The sequence below is a fragment of the Lampetra fluviatilis genome, chromosome 7, assembly GCF_964198595.1.
Source record: "Lampetra fluviatilis chromosome 7, kcLamFluv1.1, whole genome shotgun sequence".
In the NCBI taxonomy this organism is placed as follows: domain Eukaryota; kingdom Metazoa; phylum Chordata; class Hyperoartia; order Petromyzontiformes; family Petromyzontidae; genus Lampetra; species Lampetra fluviatilis.
The window spans coordinates 13,380,823-13,407,104 of NC_136281.1; the positions used below are offsets into that span (position 1 = coordinate 13,380,823).

General features: G+C 47.0%; 1 protein-coding gene across 3 annotated transcripts in view; it reads right to left on the reverse strand.

The window, feature by feature from the left end:
- Positions 1-11,428, reverse strand: part of LOC144933600 (calpain-1 catalytic subunit-like) — a 42,341-nt gene extending 30,913 nt beyond the window's left edge. The window contains exons 1-3 of one of the 3 annotated variants that reach the window (XM_078858576.1): positions 11,342-11,428; positions 10,363-10,776; positions 5,229-5,298 (exon numbers count right to left, since the gene is read on the reverse strand). In XM_078858576.1, coding sequence (XP_078714702.1) covers positions 5,229-5,298; positions 10,363-10,608 — 316 coding nt within the window. In that variant the 5' untranslated portion in view covers positions 10,609-10,776; positions 11,342-11,428. Of the gene's footprint in view, positions 1-5,228; positions 5,299-10,362; positions 10,777-11,233 lie in introns of all 3 variants that reach the window. The other 2 variants (XM_078858577.1, XM_078858574.1) reach the window with 2 other exon arrangements.
- Positions 11,429-26,282: the final 14,854 nt, after the last annotated feature.

Consider the following 26,282-nt stretch of genomic DNA (forward strand, 5'->3'; position numbering starts at 1 on the left):
CTGGTTCCTGGGGGTCTCACCTGGTTAAACCAAAATAAAAATGTAACATGAAACTTATATTAACATACGAGACTAATAGGCTGACTCCCAAAATCATTACTGCGAGGGGGGAATTTTGAATGACCCCGGGGTCAGAATTTACAGTTGCATACTACCACAACAATAGTATCAGAACTGCCCTCCACTCTGCCCTGCCCCTTCCGTCTGCCATGACCGCAGACCTGCCCTGTCCTGTACATGTCCCGCAAGGTCTGCTTCAGCCTGGTCTTGGGGATTAGAGCATTGTGTTGCATCTGCAGTGGTGAAACCTGTCAGGCAGCCAGGCGTAATATTACATTCGTTTTGTTTTCAGTGGGGTTTTTTTTTGTTTGCCATCTGCGAGCGTGTGTGAACAGTTCACGATCGTATTACAAGCGCACACACACAAAGATATATCCCTCGGGGATGGCCACACTGACGGGGCAAGTGATGTTTTTTGAGTGAGCTCCTATTAACGTTGAAATGGCACACAAGTGGGTGGGGGGGATAGCACCACGCACGGCAACCATTCTCTCCCCATTCATGTTTTTACACTGAAGGACTCATGTATGGCCGAGTCAACATAGGGGACACCCAGGACTGATCAAGATGAGCACTTGTTACTGAAAGCATAGCCAGGAATGGAACTCGGTGGCGAGTTGTTAACTGCATCGCCTGGTGTAGAGGAGGTTGTGGGTTCGATCCCGACCCTGATGCCTGTATATTTGGAGTTTTCATGTTCTCCCCGTGGTTACGTGGATTTTTTTTCGGGTCCTCCAGTTTTACCCTCCACGTTTAGAAACATGCATTTAGGGTATTTTGTTGCTAGAAATTTCCACATCATAAGCCACTTTGTAGAGCCAGTGGACAGGTCGCTTCTGAACAAGAGCGATATAGCTCAGTGGGCCTTACCTGGTAAAATAAAAAATATACATGTAAAGTTTAGTTTAGTTTGAACTCGGAATGCTGTGTGTCCAGTACAGTTCGTTAACCCCGCTGCACCACAAAATAGTGCGTACGCCCGGCAGCGTTGCACCTACAGCATGCACTGCCTCACTGACCCCCCCCCCATCCCGCCTCCCCCCAGCGGTGAGTGAAATCTGAACCCGTGTCTGACCAGTTCCCATACACCCCCCAGCATCACCAACATGCACTGGCAAGCGGAGTGAAGGTTGGCCAGCAACCCCCCATGGCCGACATGGTGTCGGGGGAAGAGGCCGTCATCCAGCAGTGGATTGATAAAGGAATGACACATTATTTATTATCGTTACGTTTAATCTGCCGTGATGGGGCACATACACGCGTATTCATTTGCAGAAGACGATAAAAATTGGCGGCCTCGTGTATCCGTAGCAGTTGAGAATGTAGGTTAAGTCTAAAATTGGTTTCGATTATCAGCAAAACATCTTGACAACAGTGCCAAATCCAACATGTGACCGTCATCTCATCCGATATGGAAGTCCCTTGCTCTCGTCTTGATACGGACTCGTCTCGATTTATGCAGAAAACATCGTCTTCATCTGATAGAGAACCTTGTTCTTCACCCACACACAACCAGTCTATCCAATATAGAACACTTGTCTCAATCCCAGAAATAACCCAATTCTCATATAAAGGACCCGCGTCTCATCCGATACAGAACCCTTATCTCATCCAATATTGAACACACATTACATCTCAAGGGTCCGAATACAATCCCATACAGCATTTTAACAGCACTTCGCCCCCCCCCCAAACAAACACCTTATTAAATCCATATTACAAACAAATGAACACACGTGTGTGTGTGTGAGAGAGAGAGAGAATAGAGGGCGAGTTTCTGATTAATTCCTCCTCCCACTCGTGCGTTCAAAAGGCGTCCCGTAACCGGTTCACGACTAAGAGACAGTGTTGTTGACGGTCACGCTCCGTACCCCCAGGGCGAGTCAGCCCTATCCCCACCCACCACTCTCCACCCCCCCTGCTAGCAGCACACTACTCCCCTCCCGTACAATTAAAAATATCTCAACTCTCACCAAACGCGAGCACGCCGAGCCACGCGCGAGTAACAGAGCTGACATCGGTGAACACAAGTTCAGGTGATCATCGTTTATAATCGATACATCGATTATAATCGATGATCGAATTATCCCGGCACCGCGCTGATTCCAACAGCATCCGGCGGTCCTGAGCCGATCTGGCTAAACCGGAAAAACCGCTCCAGAAGCTGCAACCCAGTAACGGCGATCGTCACACGCGTGTTTGTTGAAGCAAGAGCCTGAGTCGTGCTACGTACATCACCCCACGCGGAGTCTTTCGAGATTGGAGTGGTAAGTACGGTCCCGTAAATACAGCCACTTTTAACAGGAAGATGTTCATTCGCGTCGATTTGTATTTTTATTTGTGTCAACTTCCGATGAATTAAAAACACCAAAAAAAACATATACCCAACACCTATAAACATGATGACATGCAAGCATGCGCAAAAATAAGCTAATTTAAATAATGATTGTGATTATCCAGCGTTTTTGAAAATTCTACACCACCTTCCCCCTGAAGTCACCGGATAATCGATGATCGACTGTATAAACACTCATTAACTTGCTGCAAACACCTTACTAAATAGAGGACTGCAGAACTTGGACTATTGTTGTTGCCAGCTAGCTCACCACCTGACTGCCTTCCAACTTAATCTGTGGTTTCTCAGCATAGTGATAACGACGGTATAGAAAACTTCAGCACGAAATGTTCCTGTTGGGGTTGTAACCAAAGAAACAAATCTCCCAGAAAGCTTTTAGCAGACTGTTAGGGCAAGTGCTGTGAGCAAGAACCTATGAAGGCCGGCACAGCGCACGAGGGAGTTGGGTGGTTTGTAAACAGCCACACGCGCACACAACCACACACACACACAAAGTCCACTCGCTCACACACAAAACACAACACTGAGAGACCCAGTCCCCATTATATGGGCGTGTCCATGCACCTGGACATTGTTCCTTTCCATTGTTTTGTTTGGGGTCAGGTATCCAAGGTATGACTCTCTGAAAACAATAATAACAGGCTTTACCCTTTCTGGAAATAAAACAGGTGTTAAGATGTTGGGACACCAAATAGACACCCATTTAATCTTAACACCTGTTTCATTGCCATAAAGGATAACGCCTATTCGCAAAAAAATGCATCGTCTTGATACTTCCAAAAATGTCCCATAGATATGACTCTCTCTTCATACAAACTAAACTACACGTGCGATTCGGGGATCAGCCGTTGAACACCACCGAATTCACGCTGCCAAGTGGCCAGGAGATGGCGGTGAAGCAAGGGATTCCAGGATCCATCTGTGCAGAGCTCTGGGTTGTTATCCCCTCGTATACACCTATAGAGGCCAGCATGACATATACACATTCTCACATACAGTCACACAGGAGGGCAGTTACACACACACATAGTTTCACAAATACACGCACACAAAAATACACTTGCACACAAGTGCAGTCACATGCAGCAGGAAGTGGGAGGTGGGGGTGGAAGGGAGTAGAGCAGGAGAGAGACCTGGGAGGAAGAGGAAGGTGGCGTACAGTGGTTAGAAATTATGCGTCACAGCGCTGGGTTGGGGAAATACCATTAAAGGCGAAAATATTCACGGATGGAGGCTCCGTCTCTTTGCAAAAACTAAACGAAAGTCCGTCAGCCCATCAATGTTTTCCTGCAGCATACGTTTAGACAAGACACACCGTGGACCAGTTTCAGCCTCTCTTGAGTCTGAGGTTCAACCCGCTCCAACAACTGGCTGGGAGACACACGTAATAAAGATTTTTTTTTTATTGGCTTCAACAATTTCGAATGCTGGTGGCGTGTTTTAACGACACATTTTTATATTTACGCGATCTAACCCAAAAAACATCTATTATGGATATTGGTCGCGAAAGCCTGCTGCGTGTTAAATTGTACTCTACATGCACGTGGGTTTAGTTTCGTAATCATTGAAATAAAACACCATGTGTCATATAATCTGTCCACCTTGGGCGGGGGGGGGGGTGCCGGAAGCGGTGTTTGTGCAAAGAAGTTCTGACTTCACTGAGTCACACCAGCAAGGAATGGCCCCATAAACAAACTCCACTGCGCTCTTCAGTTTCAAATTCTCAGCCAAAGTCGACAGAAGTGTACACAGCTCTAACATCAGGGGTTCCTTAACTGGAGGCCCACAAAAGCGCTTGCACTGATGAAAGCACCTCCAATTAGCACGGTTGGCCACGTACGGTCTGAAAGAAATTCAACATACATACAACTGGCCCGCCGACGGGTGGCTCACCAAGACACGGAACCATGAGATCAGTGAGATGAGCAGGAAACAACAGTCAAGGTTGAGAGAGCTGTACACAAGATACGGCAAGTCCTCGCTTAACGCGTATTCACACAACGCGTTTTTGCTGTAACGCGGTTCTTCCATTGGGGAAACATCTTCACACAACGCACACCGTTATAATGCAGAACGTGCCCCGTTATAGCGCGGTTTCTGAGCGGTTGATGATACAGTACGGGGAATGACACAGTAATGTGGCGGCGTACCCTCGGTTATTTGCCCCGCCGTTTTACTGTGTGCGTACATCGTATCTCGACAAACTTTATTAAAAACATTTATGCGGAAACTGTTTTGAGTTCACGCGATTTCGCTTACCGCGGCTCTTTTCAGGAACGCATCTAATACCTGCGCTAAACGAGCACTCGCTGTATACGGGTCAAGGGCCACATTTATTGATGATGTGACCCGATGGACAGACAAGGTGTGTGTCTAAAAGATAATGATTTTATGGAGAGTATATTGTGTGGCGGGGGAGGCGGCAGGGGACAGGCGGTAAAAGGTCGGCCAGATTATGTGTCTCTCTTTAATGAACGAGGGAACACACTCAAGTCGGAGACATCATGTTTACTGTAAAGAAGAAGAAGTGGAATTAGGCACGAATACATCGCCAGACGGGATGATGGCTCGTGTGTGGCTGAGACCAACGGCAGTGGCAGCCAAAGAAAATCACTCCGCCCCCTTCCCCCCACCCCTCACAGAGGATGTCCACCGCAAAGGTGGAGCGATGAAATCCGATCCTGCAAAGGCGCTAGATGGATCGCGGCACTGCAAGATTGTAAGAGTCTACGACGGCTTTGGGGATGTCTTCATCCACCAGTGGACAGATTATGGCTGAAGATGATAATATAGGGGGAAGGCGTGGACTTACCCAGAGCTCCCTGGCAGATATCTGTGCGTAATGCACCGCCAACCACAAACTGCGGGTTGCTGCAGATATCCTGCGCACGGGACACACGGTAGGGGTGCAGCGATTCATCGGTTAATATCGAGTAGAGTGGAGTGTAAAAATGTATTATGTACAGCTTATGTGAATACAAATTTTTTTATTTTGTTACTGTATATACAACCTAAATGTACGTTACTTTCTAATAAGACAGATCAAGCGACATAGTACAGGTAATGCATAACGAGACAAAAACGATAAAACTATGTTTAAATGGAAATGCAGGCAGATTCATGGCAATTGACATGGGTGGAGGGTTGGAGGGAAAATTTAAGCAACTTGCGGAGTTGTGTGGACCTGCAGTTGCTTGTCTTAACGGTTCGTGGGTAATGTCAAATTGTCAAGATGACTCAGTTTTCACAAATATCAAGCCAACAACACGTTGTTCAGTTAATACAAAAATATTCAAGTGAATAACAGGGCAATTGACATTTGGACTGGGGTGGGGGTGCCTATGGCCGTCTAGTGGGGCATAATCCATGTCTTCACTATATATGGCCCATGGCCACATGAGGCCTACCACTTAATGATAGCCCCGCAAACGATATCTAGTCAGCACAAGCATCACAGCAACATTGATTTGGTACGAAAGGGATGTCTCGTTTTTTTATTCTACTGGGAACATTGTGTTTGGAGGTTTAGTGTACTCGGCCATTTCTCTCACTGAAAGGACTTCCTGCTATGAATGTGGAAATTGCGTGGCCCGCCAAAGGTAAATGAAAGTCCTATTTGACCAACAGTCATGAACAGGTAAACCCCATGAGGAAGTTTATTGCCCGCTAGTAGTAGTAAAACGTGTGCGCACATTTTGTCGCGTGCAATTAAACTCTCTAAAATGTACAATGATGAAATATTCTGGAGTTAAATATTCTGGAAAAAAAACACGGGTAGAACACAGTCAGTCTTAAGGCAAGAACATCGCAGAGCCACCAAGCACAAAGACCCCCCCCCCCCGTATAGCCTGAACAAACTTGTGCTAAGTGCTGTTAGCGAGTAGCACCTCTGAAGGCCAGCACGATACACGAGGGGGGTGGGTGGCCAGCACCACGCCCGACCACCTTTGTCTCCCCAGTGGTGATGATTTTACACACTGCACCAGGTACTAATTTGAGGCTGAGTCGACCTAGGGGAGCCCGAGGACCGATTGAGAAAATATGCACTGGTGTTGGCCGTGAGCGGGGATCGAACTGGGTTCATAGCACAACACGCGAACCACTACTCCACTGCGTACAAAGACAAAGATCCCCCTTATAGTCTCAACAGACTGTTGGAGCAAGTATGTCAGAATGGATAAAGCCTTTTTTTATCTTATGACTGGAAAAGAGTTTCCATAAATACAACCCTTACACATGCATTATCAAACCATCAAAGTGGTGTTTTATTGTAGTAAAAACCCCGCTATTAAAAAAAATGTTGAACTTTTTCATGCAAACAAGTAAACCACAACCAAAGTATTTACACATTACAGGGGCAATCCCACCACACGTTATTGATTAAGCTAACCTTGATGTGGTGGTAGTGTATCTATATTTACGATAGCATTGCGAAATATACTGTATACTTATATTTGTAGGTGTTATCCGAGTCAATGTTGCAAGGCAGAACCACATCGTGATAAGGAACTCACTGCACGGGGCATTTCCTCGTGTGAACGAAAGAAACCCTTGTACCCATTTACAGCAGCTCTTAAAACCCATGTCATCTTTTTCGAACTGGTACCAGCGTTCATGTCAAAGATGCTAAGGCTACAACTAATCTGAAAAAAAAAACTTAACCCAGTAAAGCGTGCAACGTTGCCAATGTGGTTGGAACCATTTGGTTGGAACCATTGAACCAATATTGGCCGAAAGTGTCCCTGCACACTCCGTTTGTTGGCCAGAAACGGATCCAATACATGAATCTGAATAAATAATCTTTTTCCAGCCTCGTCGGGTGTTTGAAGGGTTAACATACCTGTCAACCCTTAATCAGTGCCCTACCTTATTCCAGCTCAATTCAGACCTCATTGGTCACCCCGTGCCCCTTATAAACCTCAATGTTCATCTTACAAAGTCCCATCACAATGGAGAAATGCAACACAAATATACAATCACCACTAGTACACTCACCCACACACATGCAAACCTGTCAACCCCCTTATCAGTGCCCTACCTTATTCCAGATCAATTCAGACCTGATACATTTCAACATTCATCCTGCAAAGTCCCATCACAAGGGAGAAACACAACACAAATAGACAAAACTAATGTTTGCCCTATTGAAACGGCTGTACGCCGTATGGACCTGATAACTCAAATCCCCTGTACAAGAATACGGGGTAAGCCATATGGGTTGACACGGTATGAGTTTTAGGGGAATGTTGGCGTAAACGAACCGCATGGCCTCACCCTAAAAAACAAACGTGGATCCCTGTATTGGCTACCAAACCCTACTTTCTGCCTTAAGTTAATATCACAACAAAGTGCATCCCGAGTGGTGATAAAGAAGCTTTTTCAGCGACTTCAAAAGTCGCTGACACTGCTCGGCCCGAGAGCGACACAAATCAAATTATTCCCACATTGGAAGTATATCTTTCATACACTTGTAATGCAGTTAGACGTTTTATTTGAACGTCACTTTAAGCCGCCGGGTCGCTATAACTTCGGAGAGCTAATACGAGACGGAAAAAATATATATAAAAATAACATCCGTGTAATGGTTTACCATCCCCTTCACTAAATGTAACCCCCCCCCCTCTCCACCACACGCATGATGGTATCGCCTCCAACCAATGTGGCATTTGGGACACTTGGACCAGACCGCCGATTGGACGACACCACGAAAGGAAATAGGCGTGGGGTGGATTTACCGATGAAAAGAAATCGTGTGTGTATGTGTGTGTACAGACCATCAGCTGCGATTTAAAGCCAAACGGATGTTACTGCTGTTTTATCACATCTCAATACAACCGCATCTGGAGACGCTGTACGAAACGGTGGGCACGCTCATTGTATATTTATATTTTGTCCGCTTTAATAATGCACAACTCTTTGTCAATCCACTGCTGGAGAAAAGATGACCCCCTGCCCTGTCCGCTCATGGAAGCTGTTTGACCATACTTCATCGAACTCTGGTGGTCGGATTCTCATACCTGTCAACACCTTATCAGTGCCTACCTTATTATAGACAAAATCAGACTTTATTGGTGACCCCGTGCCCTTATAATTCTCAATGTTCATCCTACAAAGTCCCATCACGAGAGAAACACGCCGTATGGATTTGAAAACTCAATTTCCCTGTACAATAATACTGGGTAAAACCGTATGGGTTGACACGGTATGGGTTACTCACGCACTGCGCTCACCGCTGTCCCACCGTTCCACCCATATTTATATTTGCTGGATTTTAAATCTTAAAAAAAAACCTGACAGTCGCTCATAAGCACATTTTATTTCAACAATACAGTAATATATCGCCTGTGCATTGTGGTTGTCAGCCAAACAATTCCAACTCATGAACAAACACTATCTAGTGATGCTGCAGCGTTGCCACTGATTATTAATTAAAGCACACAAAAAACGAATCACTGTCGTCAATAACACCGTGGCTTTAAAAAAAACACATATGCTGTATACACAATACAAAAGGCGACGTTTCGGCAAATGGCCCTTCTTCATAACACAATTCCCTAACACATGCGATGTTCCATGGTCATCAGGTGATGTCACCACTCCAGGTATTGAGGTTACTAGCATTTTGCCCGTCCAAGGACGGGTGTATTGCAATAAATCTGAAACTTGCAAGCAAAAAGCAGACCGCGACGTGATATATTCATTGCATCAATGCGTGTGCAATTTGTCAGGCCGCGTTGACACAGACTTATTTCATTTTAAGGTCCCTTGTTCATCACGACGTCTTTTTTACTTCGATGTCTCAACAGCGTTACGGAGATCACGTGACGTGAGGGCTCTCTGCCTTTGTAGTGAGGGTTGTAAGTTGACGCCGAGGAGGGGGGAGGAGGCGCCTCGCCCCCCCCATGTGGAGTGACGTCACCCACTAATTAATATTCATGAGGGGGGGTGTCCATTTGGAAGACGTCACCTCTTCATGATTATTAATGAGGGGGCCTGTTCGATATGGAGTGAGCTAACCTGCTCATGATTATTAATGAGGGGGCCTGGCCGACGTGGAGTGACGTCACACGCGTTACACACTGACATTATTGGGTAAATACAGTAATAAATATAGAAGATTGAGCTGCCAGATAAATCAATGCATATGTAAACATCATGGGACCTCTTTTGCCAGTACCAAAACATGATAATAGGTTTTTTCCCCTTTGTTTCTTGCAAAAATCAGGTGTTAAGATGCTGAAACAAAGAAAGCTGTCTCTGGTGTGGACCAATCAGTTTCAAAGACAATGCTAATATATTATCAGAATGTTTTTTGTTTGCATTCTGAGCACAAGGTTAATGCAGACATGTAAAAGGTTTCAGTTTGGGGTTTTAACATCTTAACACAACTGTTTTGTTGCCAGAAAAAAGTGGAAACCCCTATGATCATATTTAAACACTTTAAACTATTGTAAACTAGTGCCTTTTATTATTATTATAGTCATTTTGACAATGCTGATGGGGGAGGGGGGGGTGATTACTTTCCTGCAGATGACGATGCACATTCTGTTGCTTATGACGACGGTCGTGCCAGCGAGGTTGTGATGCTGCCTACCGCTGATGATCATGATGATGCTGCTGATGATGATTATTGCTGCAACATTATTATCAATAACAACGCTGCTCCTGCTGATGATGATGATGCCGATGATTTCCGTGGCCATGTTAGCGATGAAGACGCCTATAATGATGCCGTTGCTGCTTCAATATCACCGATTTCGGCGATGACGGTGCTGATAAAAATGACCCTGAAACTATTGATAACATCCGCTACTTGCCGCATCATTTACCGCCAACGCTGCCACCGACCACGCTTGCTGCATTTGCCAACAACAAACAACAACAACAAACCATTACGCCGGCCACAACAATGCCAACATTCTCACACAGAGGGCCCATAATCTCACCGGCGGTCTGCACCACTGCAGCCCTCTGGTCTTGGACGAGCCTGGCCCCAGCTCCTTGAAGCCCAGCGTGGACGCAGCGGCGGGGAAGCGGTCGTCTTCAAAGAGGGCTCCACTCTCGAGGCATCGCTGGCGAATTCGCTCGAAGTCCTGGCCCATGTGCTGGCTCGCCCTGTCGCAGGTGGCCCCCACGCCGTCAGCCTTCAGCAGCTCGCGTTGGAGACGCGCCGTGATGCCGAGTTGCGGCATCGTGATGGTGGTGGCCCTTCGCTTGCCCGCTCCTGTTTAGCTTGTGGGAGGAGGAGGATGAGTGGCAGTAGCCGCAGCAGCAGCTGTGGCGACGGGCAGGCAGTGATCTCGACGATAGCCTCCACCCACCCAGCGAGCCTCACCACCACCACCTACAACAACGCAGCGCTGTGGACCAAAGGCAGGCAGGCAGGCAGTGAGGTTAAGGTGGGGTGGGTTAACGTCCTAGCCTGGACCTAATGTTGCCGTGAAAGAGGGTTGATGTGTGTGCAATGCGTGGTAGACGTGAGCGTGTGTGAGTGTTGTAGAGTTAAAAAAACACTGGGCAGAGAAGGGACGTCGTGTTGAAGGGGTGGGTGGGTGGGTGTGGTGGTGGTGGAGGAGGGGTGGGTGGGTGACAGGCGTGACTGTGCGTGAGAGTCTTGGGGTGGACTCGATATGTATGTATATCCCTGTGCATGTAAATCCGTGTGTATGTTTCTATGCGTGTAAATCTCTATGCATGTGTTTGTGTAAGTATTGTACAGTATATACAGTACGTGTATATATCTTAGCGCGTACACGTCTGTGTGTATCTTTGAACATGTGTATCTGCGCGTGTGTATGTATCAGTGTGTGTATCTACCTGTACGTATATCTCTGTCCGTGTGTGTAGGTCGGTATGTGTACGATATGTGTCCTTGTGTGTGTGTGTGCGTCTGCTGCGTGAGTTACCACCACACCCAAATCTCACCCTGCTCCGCTCCGGGCGAGTGACTCATGCGGGCTGCAGGCTCCTCCCACAGTGGGAGGGGCGGGGAGAGGGGTGGGGAGAGGGGGGGGGGTAGGGTGGGGAGAGGGGGGGAGGGTGGGGAGAGGGGGGTGGGGAGACGGGGGTGGGGAGACGGGGGGAGGGATGGGGAGAGGGGTGGGGAGAGGGGTGGGGAGAGGGGTGGGGAGAGGGGTGGGAGGGATGGGGAGAGGGGTGGGGAGGGGTGGGGAGGGGTGGGGAGAGGGGTGGGAGGGATGGGGAGAGGGGGGGGAGAGGGGTGGGAGGGATGGGGAGAGGGGGGGGAGAGGGGTTGGAGGGATGGGGAGAGGGGTGGGAGGGGTGGGGAGAAGGGGAGAGGGGTGGGGAGAGGGGTGGGAGGGGTGGGGAGAAGGGAAGGGGGGTGGGAGGGGTGGGGAGAGGGGGAGAGGGGGGGGGAGAGGGGTTGGAGGGATGGGGAGAGGGGTGGGAGGGGTGGGGAGAAGGGAAGGGGGGTGGGAGGGGTGGGGAGAGGGGGAGAGGGGTTGGAGGGATGGGGAGAGGGGTGGAAGGGATGGGGAGAGGGGGGGGGGTATGGGGAGACGGGTGGAGGGATGGGGAGAGGGGTGGGAGGGGTGGGGAGAGGGGTGGGAGGGGTGGGGAGAAGGGAAGGGGGGTGGGAGGGGTGGGGAGAGGGGGAGAGGGGTGGGGAGAGGGGTGGGAGGGGTGGGGAGAAGGGAAGGGGGGTGGGAGGGGTGGGGAGAGGGGGAGAGGGGTGGGGAGAGGGGTGGGAGGGGTGGGATGGTGAGAGCGAGCGAGAATGCGAGAGATGGGAAGGAGTGTGAGAGGCAGAGAGAGAAAGCGCAATGGGAGAGATCGAATAAGGGGCCGTCCATAAATGACGTCACGCGATTTTGGACGATTTTTGACCCCCCCTCGTCACACGGCGTCACAAAAAGTCAGACCCCCCCTCAAAAATGACGTCACAAAGCTCTGCCCCCCCTACAAACCATATTTCCATTTTGAAAATAAAACATGCTTCAAATCGCTTTAAACTATTGTCATTGTAGTGCGTATTTAATTTGGCGCTGCACTCTGATGTTGTAGGAGAAAACATTTATTAAAAAGACTATTTAATCAAGTAGAACGTGTTGTCTATATTTATTTAAAATTGCGCATTTTGATGTGACGTCACCTTTCTCAACCCCCCCCCTCGTCACACATCGTCACAAATGTCTGACCCCCCCCCTAGGTACGTGACGTCATTTATGGACGGCCCCTAAGGGAGAGATGGTGAGTAGCGAGAAGCAGCAAGAGATGATGGAGACGGTCGAGTCGGACGAGGCAGAGAGAGATGGAGGGGGAGAGCGACTAAAAGAGAGAGAGATACAAATACGGCGTGGGTGAACGAGTGCGGGAAGAATTAAGGGGGGGCTCTATAGCCAAGGCGGAGAGATAGAGGGCCGGGGGGGGGGGCTCGTGAGATGGAGTGGAACTGGGAATCTCATTATGCACCCCTACCCCCAGCCATTCCATGATTCGTCTCGTCACCATTCAGTTTTAAATTTTATCAAACATTCGACACGATTTGTTTCTACTGCCTCGCGTGCATTTTTTTGCCATGCGTTTCCCTGCGTAAATTGGTCGGTTTCTATTCCCCCCCCTCCTCGATTACTCCCACGTGCATAATTTATATTAAATTCGCAGCGCTTCGATTAACTTGCTCGAGAGGAAAAAACCCCCCCACAGAGGATGAGGGAGAACGAGGCTGGGGGCGACATTGGGTGTCTTGCAATGCATTGGAAGGATGGATGTGACTGCACCAGCAAAAGCCACACCACGAAATTCCAAAGACCCACCCGTAACGACTTTTACGCAACGCAGCAGGTTTACTCATTTGAGGTTCACGTGATCGTCACCGGCGTTGGCCGTGAGCCGGAATCGTGTAGCGACAGCGCAGCGTAGCGCGCTCCCCCACCAACAAAAATCCACCACACCACAAACAACAACCACCGCCACCACTAAATCACAACCATCCGGATCTTCCATCCTCAGAGCTTAAGCCCTGCCTCACTCACTGTACGGGCGTCACCAGAGGATTTGCCCTCCACGTGGTTGCAGCGACGTGGCGATGTTGCGATATATATCGTATTACGCGTTATATCGATATATTCGCAGTACGATATCCGACGATATAAGGGGGCAGGATCGTATCGTGCTACGTTTTGCAAAAAAATTGTAAGATCGTACCTATGGTTGCTCATCTTGTTCCCTGAAGTTATATTATCTGACGACACATTCATGTCTTTAATAATTAAAGTTCACAATAATATAGGTTCTTCGCTAAAAAGTTTTCTGGATAAATTGACGGCATCATGGTGGTTACATGACGCGATAATGCACTGACAGTTTACTGCGACAAAAATATCCGTAGGCTGACGGAGATATACTCCTTATCATCATTTCTCTTCATAGTTTTAAATGTTGATAGTTTTTTTTACTGTTCCCAACTTCCTTGTAGTGGCTTCGGTAATAGAGTACAGTGCTGATGTGGTCTAAATTTTTATTTTATTTTTTTTTAAATAAAACTCAAAGAGCATCGCCATTGAGTTGCAATACTCTTTTTCAAGAGGAGGATCCTCCTGCTATACTGGTGGGGGGGGGGGGCTGTTTGGTTAATGTAATGAATTAATTGATTTTGCTCTGAGTGGGAGTAAACTAAAGTACCTGCAGGAGTCACACGTAGCACTTCCATGTCCTGGGCAGCCTCCCAGCTATTGTCCTGATGTCTTATGTGATGATGTTGAGGATGATTATTATTTTGTAAACAAATATCGTGAGAGGGAAAGGCACAGGGCAGGGCTTCATACTGGCCGTGGCTCTATCGCCGCACGATTTGCGTGTGGCTTCGTTTTTTTGTAACTGTGTGGAGTAGCTGTAACCAAATGTGATGATTAGGACGCAAATACAAATCCCCACTTTCAGAGACATAAATCCAGAGCGACAGAGACACGGAGAGACGCACGTGTAGAACCCGAGAGACGTGGGGACAAGTACGAAGTGACATCATTTTGAGGGCACCAAACTAGTTAGGAATATTGAAGCACTCTAGCCATAGGTGTTAACTACCTCGCCTGGTATACAGGAGGTCGTGGGTTCGATCCCAATCCTGACGCCTGCTGTATATTTTAAGTTTGCATTTCCCTATCCCCGTAGTCGTGTGGATTTTTCTCCGGGCCCTCCAGTTTTTCCCTCCACATTTGCACATCATAAGCCACGTCGTTGAACTATCATTTGTGGCCAGCTCGCTTCTGAAAAAGAGCTATATGCGTATAGCTCAGTGGGCCTCACCTGCTAAAATAAAAAATAGTACAGTTTTCGTAAATAGTTAACCCTAGACCGTAAGGCCAGGAGACGGCAGTTTAGCAATTTACTCCATCTGTGAGTAGTTTTGAGAACTAGCCCCTAGTAGGAGTCAATTTCCTCTGGGTACTCCAGGAGAGAGGGAGCGGTGACGACAGTGGTTTACTATACAATCCATTGCATGGCCACAGTCGCACTGTGGCTTGTCTTTAATCTTCCATTGATGGAGGAGATGCACGCATCAGGCCTGTCGATGTTCTGATATGGTTAACGGTTACTCCAGTGCATCCGAGGAATGTCGAATAAGGTGTCAGTTCTGGACGTCCACGTTGTTCCGCTCTATTTGCCAACATTCTTTCGGGATCTGGGTGGGATTTTAGGATGGTGGTAGCACAAACTCAACAGGGGGATCGGGGACTTGAGTCGGTGGTGAGGTACATTGTTGAGGTCTTGGTTGATGGGTTGGTGGTTGTTCTTGGCAAGAAAACGTGCAACCCCCCTTTGCATTGTGCATGTATCTGCAGATATTTGGTGGCAGAATGTTCGCCTGGGTGCCAAGGGGGTTTGATGTCAGTTTCAGTGTTTCGATTATGAAGGGCATTACGTTATTTCTGTGGACATCTGTGAAAATACCTTTATAGATCATCGGATTCCTCCAGTATAAAATACATATTCTGAGTGCATTGTGTATCTAGGCTGGAGTACAATACGCTGCCACTGATAATGAAATTCATGAATCTTTTTAGTCTCTATACCGTACAGACAGACTGCACGAATTCCCTTGCTGTGCGGCACCTAGCAACATAGATACGTATGGGGAGGTAGGTGGAATGGGGGGGTGCTTATACAAAAGGCCAGTGGTGGGGGTGGGGGGAGGTCACCTGATGCTTGAGGTGAGAAACATTACATGGGGACGGCCCCTTGGGCTGTCCACCTGGAATGCAAATTGCAGAGAGGGGAGAGAGCGAAACATGCCCCCCGGGATTCTCTGCGCCATTATCATAGCCTGTACGTACAGCTCGTTTGTCACTATACTGCTGGATGAAGGGCCTGACTACCCTCTGTGAGCAATTAGGGTTTTACTTGACCGTGTGTCATAATTAAGGGGTGTGGGGGGGGGTGTTTCGGTTAGATCAGGGCATTGATAGCTTGGGTGAGCAGTTACAATACGGGACCTTTCTTGCCAGTATCAAAGTATAATAATAGGTTTTACCCTTTCTGGTAATAAAACATGTGCAGCTGCTCACCCCGAGCTAGAAATGCCATCATAGTGCATTGTCTTTGTGCTGTTCGCCTTTTGGCGTTCTCTGGTCTAACACTAGTTGAGACGAGGCCCTAAAGAAGGTTGTCTCTGGTGTAGACCAATCAGTTTGAAAGACAATGCTTATATTACCAGTCTATGTTTTTCTTTGCACATTCACCACAAGTTTGTGTGGCTAATGCAGACGTGATTCCTTGCAAAAGGTTTCTGTTTGGTGTTTTAACATCTTAACACCTGTTTTCTTGCCAGAAAGGATAAAGGCTATTTAAAAATGTTCATCATTTTCATGCAGGCAAAAAGGTCCCATAGATATTACAGTATCCATGCGTATGTAGTGTCAGCGGAGCAGGAGACAAGGTTTTTCAGGAGCACCTTCTTTATTAACACCATCAGGTTCACAGGTTCGCCCTCGTGCTCTCCCTAGTCGTCTAGCCTAGCCTTAACACAACCCTGACCGTGTAACACTGACGGCGCCGACCGAGACAGCCAACAACTATCCGGCCGCGCAATCTCTAGCGAAGACGGCAGCGACGAAAGCGGCGACAGCAACGACGAGACGAGTCCACTCCCAGAACCGGCAGCCCTGAGCTCCCGCTCTCAGCTGCTTTTATGCTACCCGGTGCGGCCTGGCTCCATCCTGGTCGCACCTCCCTTCTCGAACCCACTAGCGGGTTCCAGGGGCTTCCAGATGGGGTCTTCCATGACCCTTGCCCCAGTTCCTCCGCCCTGCCGACACACCCACGTCAGTGCTCACCGGCGTGTGTACTGCTCGTCCACCGCAGTTGCCGTTGCTGGACAATAGACGGCGCTCTTACACTACACGTACACAACGTATTGATAACATGCTGACCAATAAAGCTGATCGGTGGCTTAAGACTCTTCAATGCGATCTGCGAGTCCCAAAACAATGGATATTGAATATGAGGGTCCAACAGCACGTTTGGAAAAGGCGAAGAGAGAGTGGGGATTGCACATCATTCATCATCCATCCATCCCATTTCGGCGAACACACGACAACTGTTGGACACGGGTGCGGCAGCGATAGGTTTACGAAGGTCCTGCCGTTCAACAATTTTTGATTTACACACGAAACGCAGTTTAGGAAGTGGCCGAGTTATCCACGGAGCTACGACTGTCTCAGAGACACTGAGTCAACGCGCTCCTGGCTCCGAATCCGGGTTTCACCTGCCAGTTTATTTTTTAACCAAGCAAATAACAGTCCGCACTGACGCGCATCCGAGCGTCGCACTGCAGTTGCGAGCCACCTCTTGCTACCAAAGGAATATTCAGACTGGCCCACAGTGCGAATGAGGTCACCGGTCTCAAACAATGATGGCATCGTAACACCACTGTCCCGCTTCAGTAATTCACCGGTAGAATTCCACACACGTCAGGCTACAACTGAAGCCGTCCACTGGCTCACCTACCAACCTCGACTTGAATAAATCAACGTTTACGATCAATTCATCGCCATAATCAAGCAGAACAAGGGGGGTCCCCCGTGATTAAACCGGGTTCAAAGCTGACATCGGAGAGTACGGATTAAAATATGCACTTTGCCCCCTGGATATTTGCGCAAAAGGTTCGTTGGCGCTTCTTTGACCCAAGAAGCGTGCGTGTGTTTGGCCACTTTTGAATACATTTATTGCAACCGAGCACCATGTTAGAGGGCTATTTCATTTCCCGGGCGTCTTATAATCTGGAGAATACGGTATCCGTTCACTACTGCCTGACACAAACTGGTCGCATGTGCTTATTCGCCACGAAGCCCCTCGGACGTGGTTACAAGCAATGCCGGATTATCCCAGTAGCAAAAGTAGCTACTACATATGCTATGGGCCCTGCACTTTCAAGGGCCCCGCACTAAATGCTTTCAAGCTGTCAATTCCGGTTCAGTGATTCTGCAGTTGCTCTATTACTATAGTACTATACTGCCTTCAACGTTTATGAACGACTGGGTGTTTAAGGTTAGCGATGTGTCGTATGATCTGGCTGTATTGAAAGTAAAAAAAATACAATTACTTTACCATGCGAGTTAAAAATGTGTTTTAATATGTTTGATTTTATTTAGGGCCCCTTTATAACATCTGCTACGGGCCCCGCACTAGCTTAGTCCGGCACTGGCTGCAAGTGAGCTGTTACCCAATGCACCTCTGAAACAAGGCCTCCCCCGCAGGCGCTATTTATCATGTGCACACGTGTACCCGGACAAGTTTGAGTCGTATGCATGTATGCACTGTATATTGAACTTCTTTCGTGTCATACGTATCCAACCGTGCTAATCGGAGGTGCGTAATGGACAACAAACTAAAGAAAAAAAGCAGTTCCAAATAGAATATTTTTCCATCGAGATGTAACAGTACATAGCTCCAGTGGATACCTAATATTGGAAGGAAGAGCGTTCCAGACGGCCACAGAAGCGCCTCTGAAAACGCGCGATGCAGTAACCGCCTTTGCTCGATGGCCAGCAGCCAAAAGGCGCTGCAAGGGTGACCGGAGTTCTTGTCATGGTTGATATGCTCCTTGAGACCAGCAAGCTTTCAACTCCACCAGCCACGTGACTCCCCGTCATCGTCACCAACATCATCCGACAAATGCAACAAAAAAAAAGTCGACGTGGAATTTTACAAACACAACACGCAGTTGTACTCTCCCGAAAATAGCATTGGGACAACGAGGCTGATCTGGGTTCAGGCCATTCATTAATTCTTGTTTAAAACAATGACATACGCGTAGGCGTCCGTGGGAGCCCTGAGGCGTGAACCCCACCGAACAGGTTTCAACGCAATCGCGGGCGAATGAAACACAACTCTCAATCAGAAAGTCTGTGTAAAACAGCAAATTGAAAGTTCTGGGTACCCACCTCTAAGGCCAATTGCAATTCGCTCAATCCAGTTGGCAGCGGGGCCACCGGAAGCGCCGCAGTGAAATTTGATCGCAATAAACGTATAAACATTTGTTTTAAATACATTGCTAGAGCCGAGTCGAGGTAGGGTTGGTGGTGGTGGTGCTGCGATTAGACCGCTGTGCTGTTATGAACCCAGAAACCCGGGCTCTCAATTCCCGGCCATGACCGCGAACAGTGGCGAGTTAACCCTGGACTCCTCTGCCTCCCACGCAAAACGTGAGATAGTGGGTAGCTTACCGCACGTTTTACAATTCTACGCAAAGCAGTCGGGGTGATTGATGATCCAGCACTCCAGTTACTCACTATCGATCACTTGCCTCCGTATCACTGTTATTGTGCTTCTACGATGGTAACTGGTCGAGTTAACGTCACCTGTTTACACCATTGGAACCTCATTTGCCAGTAGCAAAATATGATAATTGTTTTTTTACCCTTTTATCTGGCAACAAAACTGACACCTTGGTCCAACACCATGTGAGACTAGGCTCTAAGGAAAGCTGTCTCGGGTGTGGACCAATTAATTTCAAAGACAGTGCATACATTATCAGAGTTATGTTTTTTGTTTGCATTCCGACTGCAGGTATTGTGGTCAATGCAAACATGACTCCTTGTAAAAAAAAGGTGTCAGTTTTGTTGCCAGATAAAAGGGTTAAAAAACAATTATCATATGTCACCCGTTTACTTCTCTACCCATGTTGAGGACTTCGTTTACCAGACACCGACTGTTTCATCTCATCCGCACTGTGTTCAACCACCACACTGCAGATGTCACAACAATCTTCACCCAGTCACTCACCCACTCACTCACCACTCACCCAGTCACTCACCCGCTCACTCAGCCACTCACCGACTTACTCACCACTCACTCATTCACCAAACTGCAGGTAACAACACTTCTCCATTTGCTTCCTCCCTCGCACGTCTAACCTTGTTCAATTCAACACACGTATTTATAACTCTTAGCAATTACAACTTTGAGAGTGCTGTTTACTGCTGGCCGCTTAACGCTTTGGACCTTTGGGCCTGCGCTCAGCAACTGTCCACCATGCTGGATACTTGGTGAACGTGGGGAGCACAGACACGCGAGCATAGAAGTACAATCCAACAATCGATTTTGCTCAACTGCCCCACTGCATGGCTGCTGCTCACCGACGAGTGCATGATGGTCGCCCATGAAAACAACGATTCAGTCTCGACCACAATCATATTTTGAGATCTGACGAGATCGGTCGCATTTCTGGTGTTTTTGTCACTGGCAGTGGCTTGAGAAAGGTTATGATGATTATGATTACACGTGTTTACCCAGGAAAACCTGAGCCTGATGACTTTTTCAGGACGGTCCTGCCGAGTTTTCACATTCGGAGGCAATGACTGCTGTGCATCAATCAAGTGAAGTAATTTGCGGGTAGTTTTTTTTCGAATTTGGACCAATTCGCCGACACACAATGGCCTACTCATTGCGAATGACGCCAGGGGCTTTTTAAAGTCGACTGTGAAGCAGCCGGCGTGTATCTTTGTGGTTAAGACACCGGGCAGTAATAACCAGGGCGGCCGCTGGATGTCGAACCGTGAACCACTGCAACGAGCAGCGAACGCGCTTGGGACATGTCGGCACTCAAAAAGGTGTGGTTGTGTAAACTCTTACAATGGTAACGTAGGTTGATAACATATTTTTTTATAGTGTTGGTGTATTCATTCAAATACACAACAATTGATAACATCTGTACGTATGCAGGCCACACTTCCTCTTCGGGGGTGGACAAGCTTATACACTATTCGCATTCTGCACGCTTAAGTCTAGATCACTGCTTCTTAACCTCGACTGCAGCCTTGCACCCGTTTGGTTTTCAATCGTAAACAAAAACATGTTTCATGTTAGTCAATACATAGGTTTGATGAAACAAAGTAAGTTGTATTTACGCGCCCGTGCTTAATTTGTGTTTTCGATGATTTACCTTCGAAAAAAATCTGTCCATGTCTCGCACCCCCAGAAAGGGCATCTCGCAACACCAGGGGGTGCGTGCACCCCAGGTCAAGAAGCACTGCTATCGATTAACCTTCTTTACTTGAATGGCTGATCGCTGCTGAACGTAGGTGGGCTGTAGGGATGGGCAAAACACATCCTTGTGAGTAGACTAGTGTTCACGGGAGGTAATGACGGGGGTATCAGTTGTGAGTGCAAAGGAACTGGTGGCCACGGGAATGATCGAGAAGGGAGCGTGGTCAGGTGACAGAAGAGGACGGTGGAGTCTGCCGGTGGAGCGAGCGTCCAGAGTGAGCGAGAATGATCTAGAAGGGGGGCGTGGCCTCGTGTTGGTATAAAAGGAAGATGCACTAGAGATTCGGGGCTGTTGCAGTGGGAGTCTCCGCCTGGTGTCAAGTGAACGTCTCTTCAATAAAGTGCCATCTCAAGAGAAGTGTGTCAAGTCGTCAATACACCTACATCACTAACGTCAATGGTTTTTTTTACATTATCTCTGATAACATCGGAACACCGATGATTTTTTTTTCAATGCCTTCGATGTTCTGTTTTTTCACGTTGAATAAAGAGGCCGACATGTTGAAAGGTCTTTGGTGGAACGAAAATATGACTGGTTCTTCTCCAAACTGTACATCGGTTTAAAGTGAGTATTCTGGATGTTCAACGTAGGTTTGCTATTGGTTGTGTATTGACCTTAAACCAACAGCTTTGCGCCTTTGTAAATGTTTGTATAACATTGAAAGTGAGACAATATTGTGGTTGACCATGATCTCTCAACAACAGCCTTCTTCTACCTTTTGATGATTCGATTTTGTGTTGCTACTTTATTACTGATTTAAAATGTTGATAATAAAAATAGCTTTTGAATGCTTATATTGCTGTTTTCTCTAATGAGTTAATTAAAGCGTACGTACGCAGGTGAGGGAGGGGTCATTTTTTGACAGATTTTTGCGTACGTACTAAATGGATGGCCCCTAATGAAGTTTCTTGTGAAGATAAATCTCCAATCGAGTGACATTTAGAGGAGGTTACCTGAAGAGGTTGGTGGGTACGTGTCTCTCACGCAGAAGTGCGCTTGAGTGGTGTCGAATTTTTTAAATTCATTAATCAATGTGAGTTGGTAAAAAAAGTAGTGAAGCTGTGATAGCAGATGTCCTGGAATGGTTGTGTACCTGACATCAAGGTGTTACAACACAGATGGGATAAATGTGTACGTGCAGTGGGGGGAAACTTTGAAAATAGTTGCTTTTACTTGTTTTTTTCTAGAAATAAAAGTGCAGCCTAACTTTGCAAAAATGCACACAATCAACGTTTAGCAGTAGTCGTAAAACTAAATACTACAAATGTCACAAACTGTGTATCTTGGCAGATTGTGATGATTGGGTATGAACTGGAGACTCACTGAAAGCGAGCGAGGTGGAGTGGGGTTGGATGTCGGGTTCAGTCAGTGCCGGATGATCCTCGTAGCACAAGTAGCTACACATGCTACGGGACCCGCACTTTCAAGGGCCCCGCGCTAAATGCTTTCAAGCTATCAATTCCGGTTCAGCGATTCTGCGCTTGCTCTATTACTATAGTACTATACTGCCTTCAACTTTTACGAACGACTGGGTGTTTACAGTTAGCGATTTGTCGTATTATCTGGCTGTATAGCAAATGAAAAAATACAATTACTTTATTATGCAAGTTAAACATTTCTGTTTTAATATTTGTGTCTTATTTTATTTAGGGCCCCTTTATAACACATGCTACAGGCTCCGCACTAGCTTAATCCGGAACTGGATTCGGTCCACACCATCCCTCCACTCTCCTCGCCTCGATGGGCCCTGTGCCCAACTTAATCTCCTCGGCTCCAGTCAAAACGTCACACTCGCATGAAAGGGCAAATAAGCCCCACCTTTGTTGCCACGTTTCGTCATACTCGCAGCTGCCCTCCGGCGCGTTGTTCAGGCTGGAGTCACTTCAAAGGACACGCATCCGACAGCAGCATATATGCTAATCTTTCAGTTCGAGTGCTGTCATTATTATTTTCTCCCACTAATGTAAGAATGTTTGCCCCGAATGAAGTTGGCAGAACAGGCTTGTCAGATCGAAGTTGCTCCATTCCCAAGGAGTGGCGAGCGAGTCACGTGCCCTGTAAAGGTTGACCCGGCTGGGTGGCTTTGGAGGTTGATAATAATGACCGTGTCAAAGATACTGGGTTTTAGCTGTTACCACAGGAATCCTGCGTTTTAGTGTGGGGGTTTCGGCCGCCAGGCAATATACCTAGTTGGTCTCAACCCGGTCATCAATGACTGGACGAAAAAAATAAATATAGGTTTGGGTTTTCACGAAGTTTGGCAACATTCCACAGCACATGAGTGTGGTTTGGTGAGTCTCGCATCGTGCTCGGTTGCCTTTGTCTTTCCCAGTGGTGATGTTAGCTCACTGCTCCAGGACACGTACAAGGGCACAGACACAGAGCGTGCATTTTATGTATACATTTCTCTGTTCATTTTGTGCATTGACAGATTAAAAGGTCACGATTTAAAACTTGGAATGAGGGTTACAGTCAATCCATATCTGGCATTCCAGTTATGGTCCACCCGTGTCCTATTTGTATCAGATGAAGTTTTGGGAATTACACACAAGTACAGTATCTTTGATGTGGAGATACCAGAGCCGGAAACTCCTGTTTGCAAACCTCCACCTACATCCTAGTTAGCCCTAGTTACACACACACGCAACCATTATTACATAATAATGCTTTGAGATATTTATGAGGAGATCACTGAGGAGTGTGCTGTTTGGGATTTTGGGCCAATTCCATTTTGACATTTCTGCATTTTGTAAGATGATATTGGTGATTACAACAATATTGGTGTGAGATGCTGCCAATAATTGAAGTGCAATGTTGATTGTGGTGGCCACGGTATAATGATGGGCGATGACAATGGAAACAGTGACCATGTTTTCCCTCCAGAAACCCCAAAAAAACCATGTCACGTGGCCACAGCTGTCCGGGCAGCATCTCACACAAAGCAAACTTCAAACAGCAGCCCCCTGCTGGCTGAAGACGACAGCGCACTTTAAAACATGAACATTTTAATTTATAAAGTCTAGATGGCGCCCCGTTGGTTATTGCGCTGCAATATGAACTCGGCTGAGTTGTTATCTGAAACGGTCCTGCCGCCACATTCACCAACTCGTGCTCCCCGCTGAACACGTGCCTTCAATGCATTATCTAAGCTCAATGGCGACTGTTTTAGAAGATCGAAGACGCAAGTATTTTGTTAGTGACAGAGATTGCGTAAAAGTGGGAAAAATAATCCCTATATTCTCTAAATAGTGCGCACCCAAGATATTGGGTAAAACTACGTGGAACTTTTTTCCTTCTGAACCTAGGCCGAAGAAAGTGTGAATTCTAGGATATTGAAAGGCGCTGAAATGTGACATCACATCAAAATGCGCAACTTTAAATAAATATAGACAACACTTTGTGCTTAATTATATAAACTTTTTGATAAATGTTTTCACCTACAACATCAGAGTGCAGCGCCACATTAAATACGCACTACAATGACAATAGTTTAAAGCGATTTGAAGCATGTTTTATTTGGGGGGGCGCAGAGCTTTGTGACGTCATATTTGAGGGGGGTCTGACTTTTTGTGAAGCCGTGTGACAATGGAGGGGGGGGGGGGTAAAAAATCGTCCAAAATCGCGTGACGTCATTTATGGACGGCCCCAAAGGGGCCGCGTGACGTTGATGGAAGTCTGTGGAAGCCGAGCGCATGGGGACAACCCAAACTCACGCAGGGAGAGCGGAGGACAAACGTCCATTTCCTTTATTCCGTGGGAAATGGAGCACACAACTGAGTGGGAACGAACGGCATTTACGAGTTATTTTTTTAATAACAAAAAAGCATAAAACGTAGGGCTCATTGGCAAAAAAGAAAAAAAACACGGCAAAGTATTCTCCATATGTTTGAAAAGGTAGAGAATAGGTAAATATCATTAACATCGTCGTCATCACGAAGGAGGAGGCATTCATATGTGGCAACTACAAATAAGACAGTCCGTACCTTAAATGTGCGTCGACCGAAAACTTGCAATGTTAAACTGACAACGATTCCGTTCTCTGCCATGAAAGACGAAGTAACAATTTAGTCCCATCAGCTTCTTCTTGGCCTCGTAGGACAAAAATGTTTTCCAGCAGCATTAGTTCACGTAGGGAAACAACAGGCCGGTTAGCGACGTTTCAGTGTCCCATGCGCCGGTTTAGGCCTGTGTTATGGGACCTTTTAAAAATCCTTTATATTAAGTTCACTTGCTTGCTTGCGCGCTTACGACCGTGCAAATCTTTCGGTCGTTTTTTAACCCACTTCCCGTGATCCAATCGAGCTGACATTTTGCACACAGACTCGTTGTGCGTGACAATTTATTTTCGTGAAAATTTATTTTCGTGAAATTTTTTCCCCTACATTTTACACTTTTTAGGAAAAATAAAATTATAACGAATTACCAATTGCTTAATGGTGGCAGGCAATCATCTGACCCATAAGTGGCAGCCATCTCAAGCCAGAGGACGAGAGGACTCTAGCCGCCACGCATATAAAGGATTTATAGTGAAAAACTTTGTTTTTACGGGTTAATTTTTTTGCCAGTATCAAACTATGAATAATGAGAATGGGTGTTACCATTTCTGGCAATAAAACAGGTGCTAAGATGTTCGAACACCAAATCGATACCCTATGCAAGGAATCACGTCTGTATTAACCGCACGTACTTGGGGTTAACATGCAAACAATACAAGCTCTGATATTATATACGGCATTGTATTTTAAATTGATTGCCCCACACCAGAGACATCCTTCTGTATGGGCCAGTCTCACCAGTGTCAGAGCAGAGAACGCCAAAAGATGAACAGTACAAAGCCAATGCACGTATCGGAGCATTGGGTGAGCAGCTTTATCATGGGACCTTCAATGCCAGCATCATAGTTAAACAAATGCAGCTTTCAGTGCGCCTTTTGGCGTCATCTGGTCCAACACCATGTGAGACTAGGCTCTAAGAAAAGCCGTCTCGGGTGTGGACCAATCAATTTCAAGGACAGTGCATATCATTATCAGAGTTGTCTCTTTTTGTTTGCATTTTGACTGCTTGTGTTGTGGTTATTGCAAACATGATCCCTTGTATGAAGGTGTCAGTTTTGGTGCCAGATAAAAGGGTAAAAACCTATTACTATATCTTGCTACTGACAAAGGAGGTCTCATAATATAAATGCAGCTTTCGTTGTGGAAAAACCTTCGTCCGCTCGTGTATCGTATTGCCCGATTGATTGTCGAGGCGATGCTTCGCAGTGAGATACGGTTGCGGATTCAGTGAGGTTGTCGCAGTGATTAGTGCTTATCACCTGCGGGCCAAATAAATCTGGTGTCCTCAGTAATCCAGTCT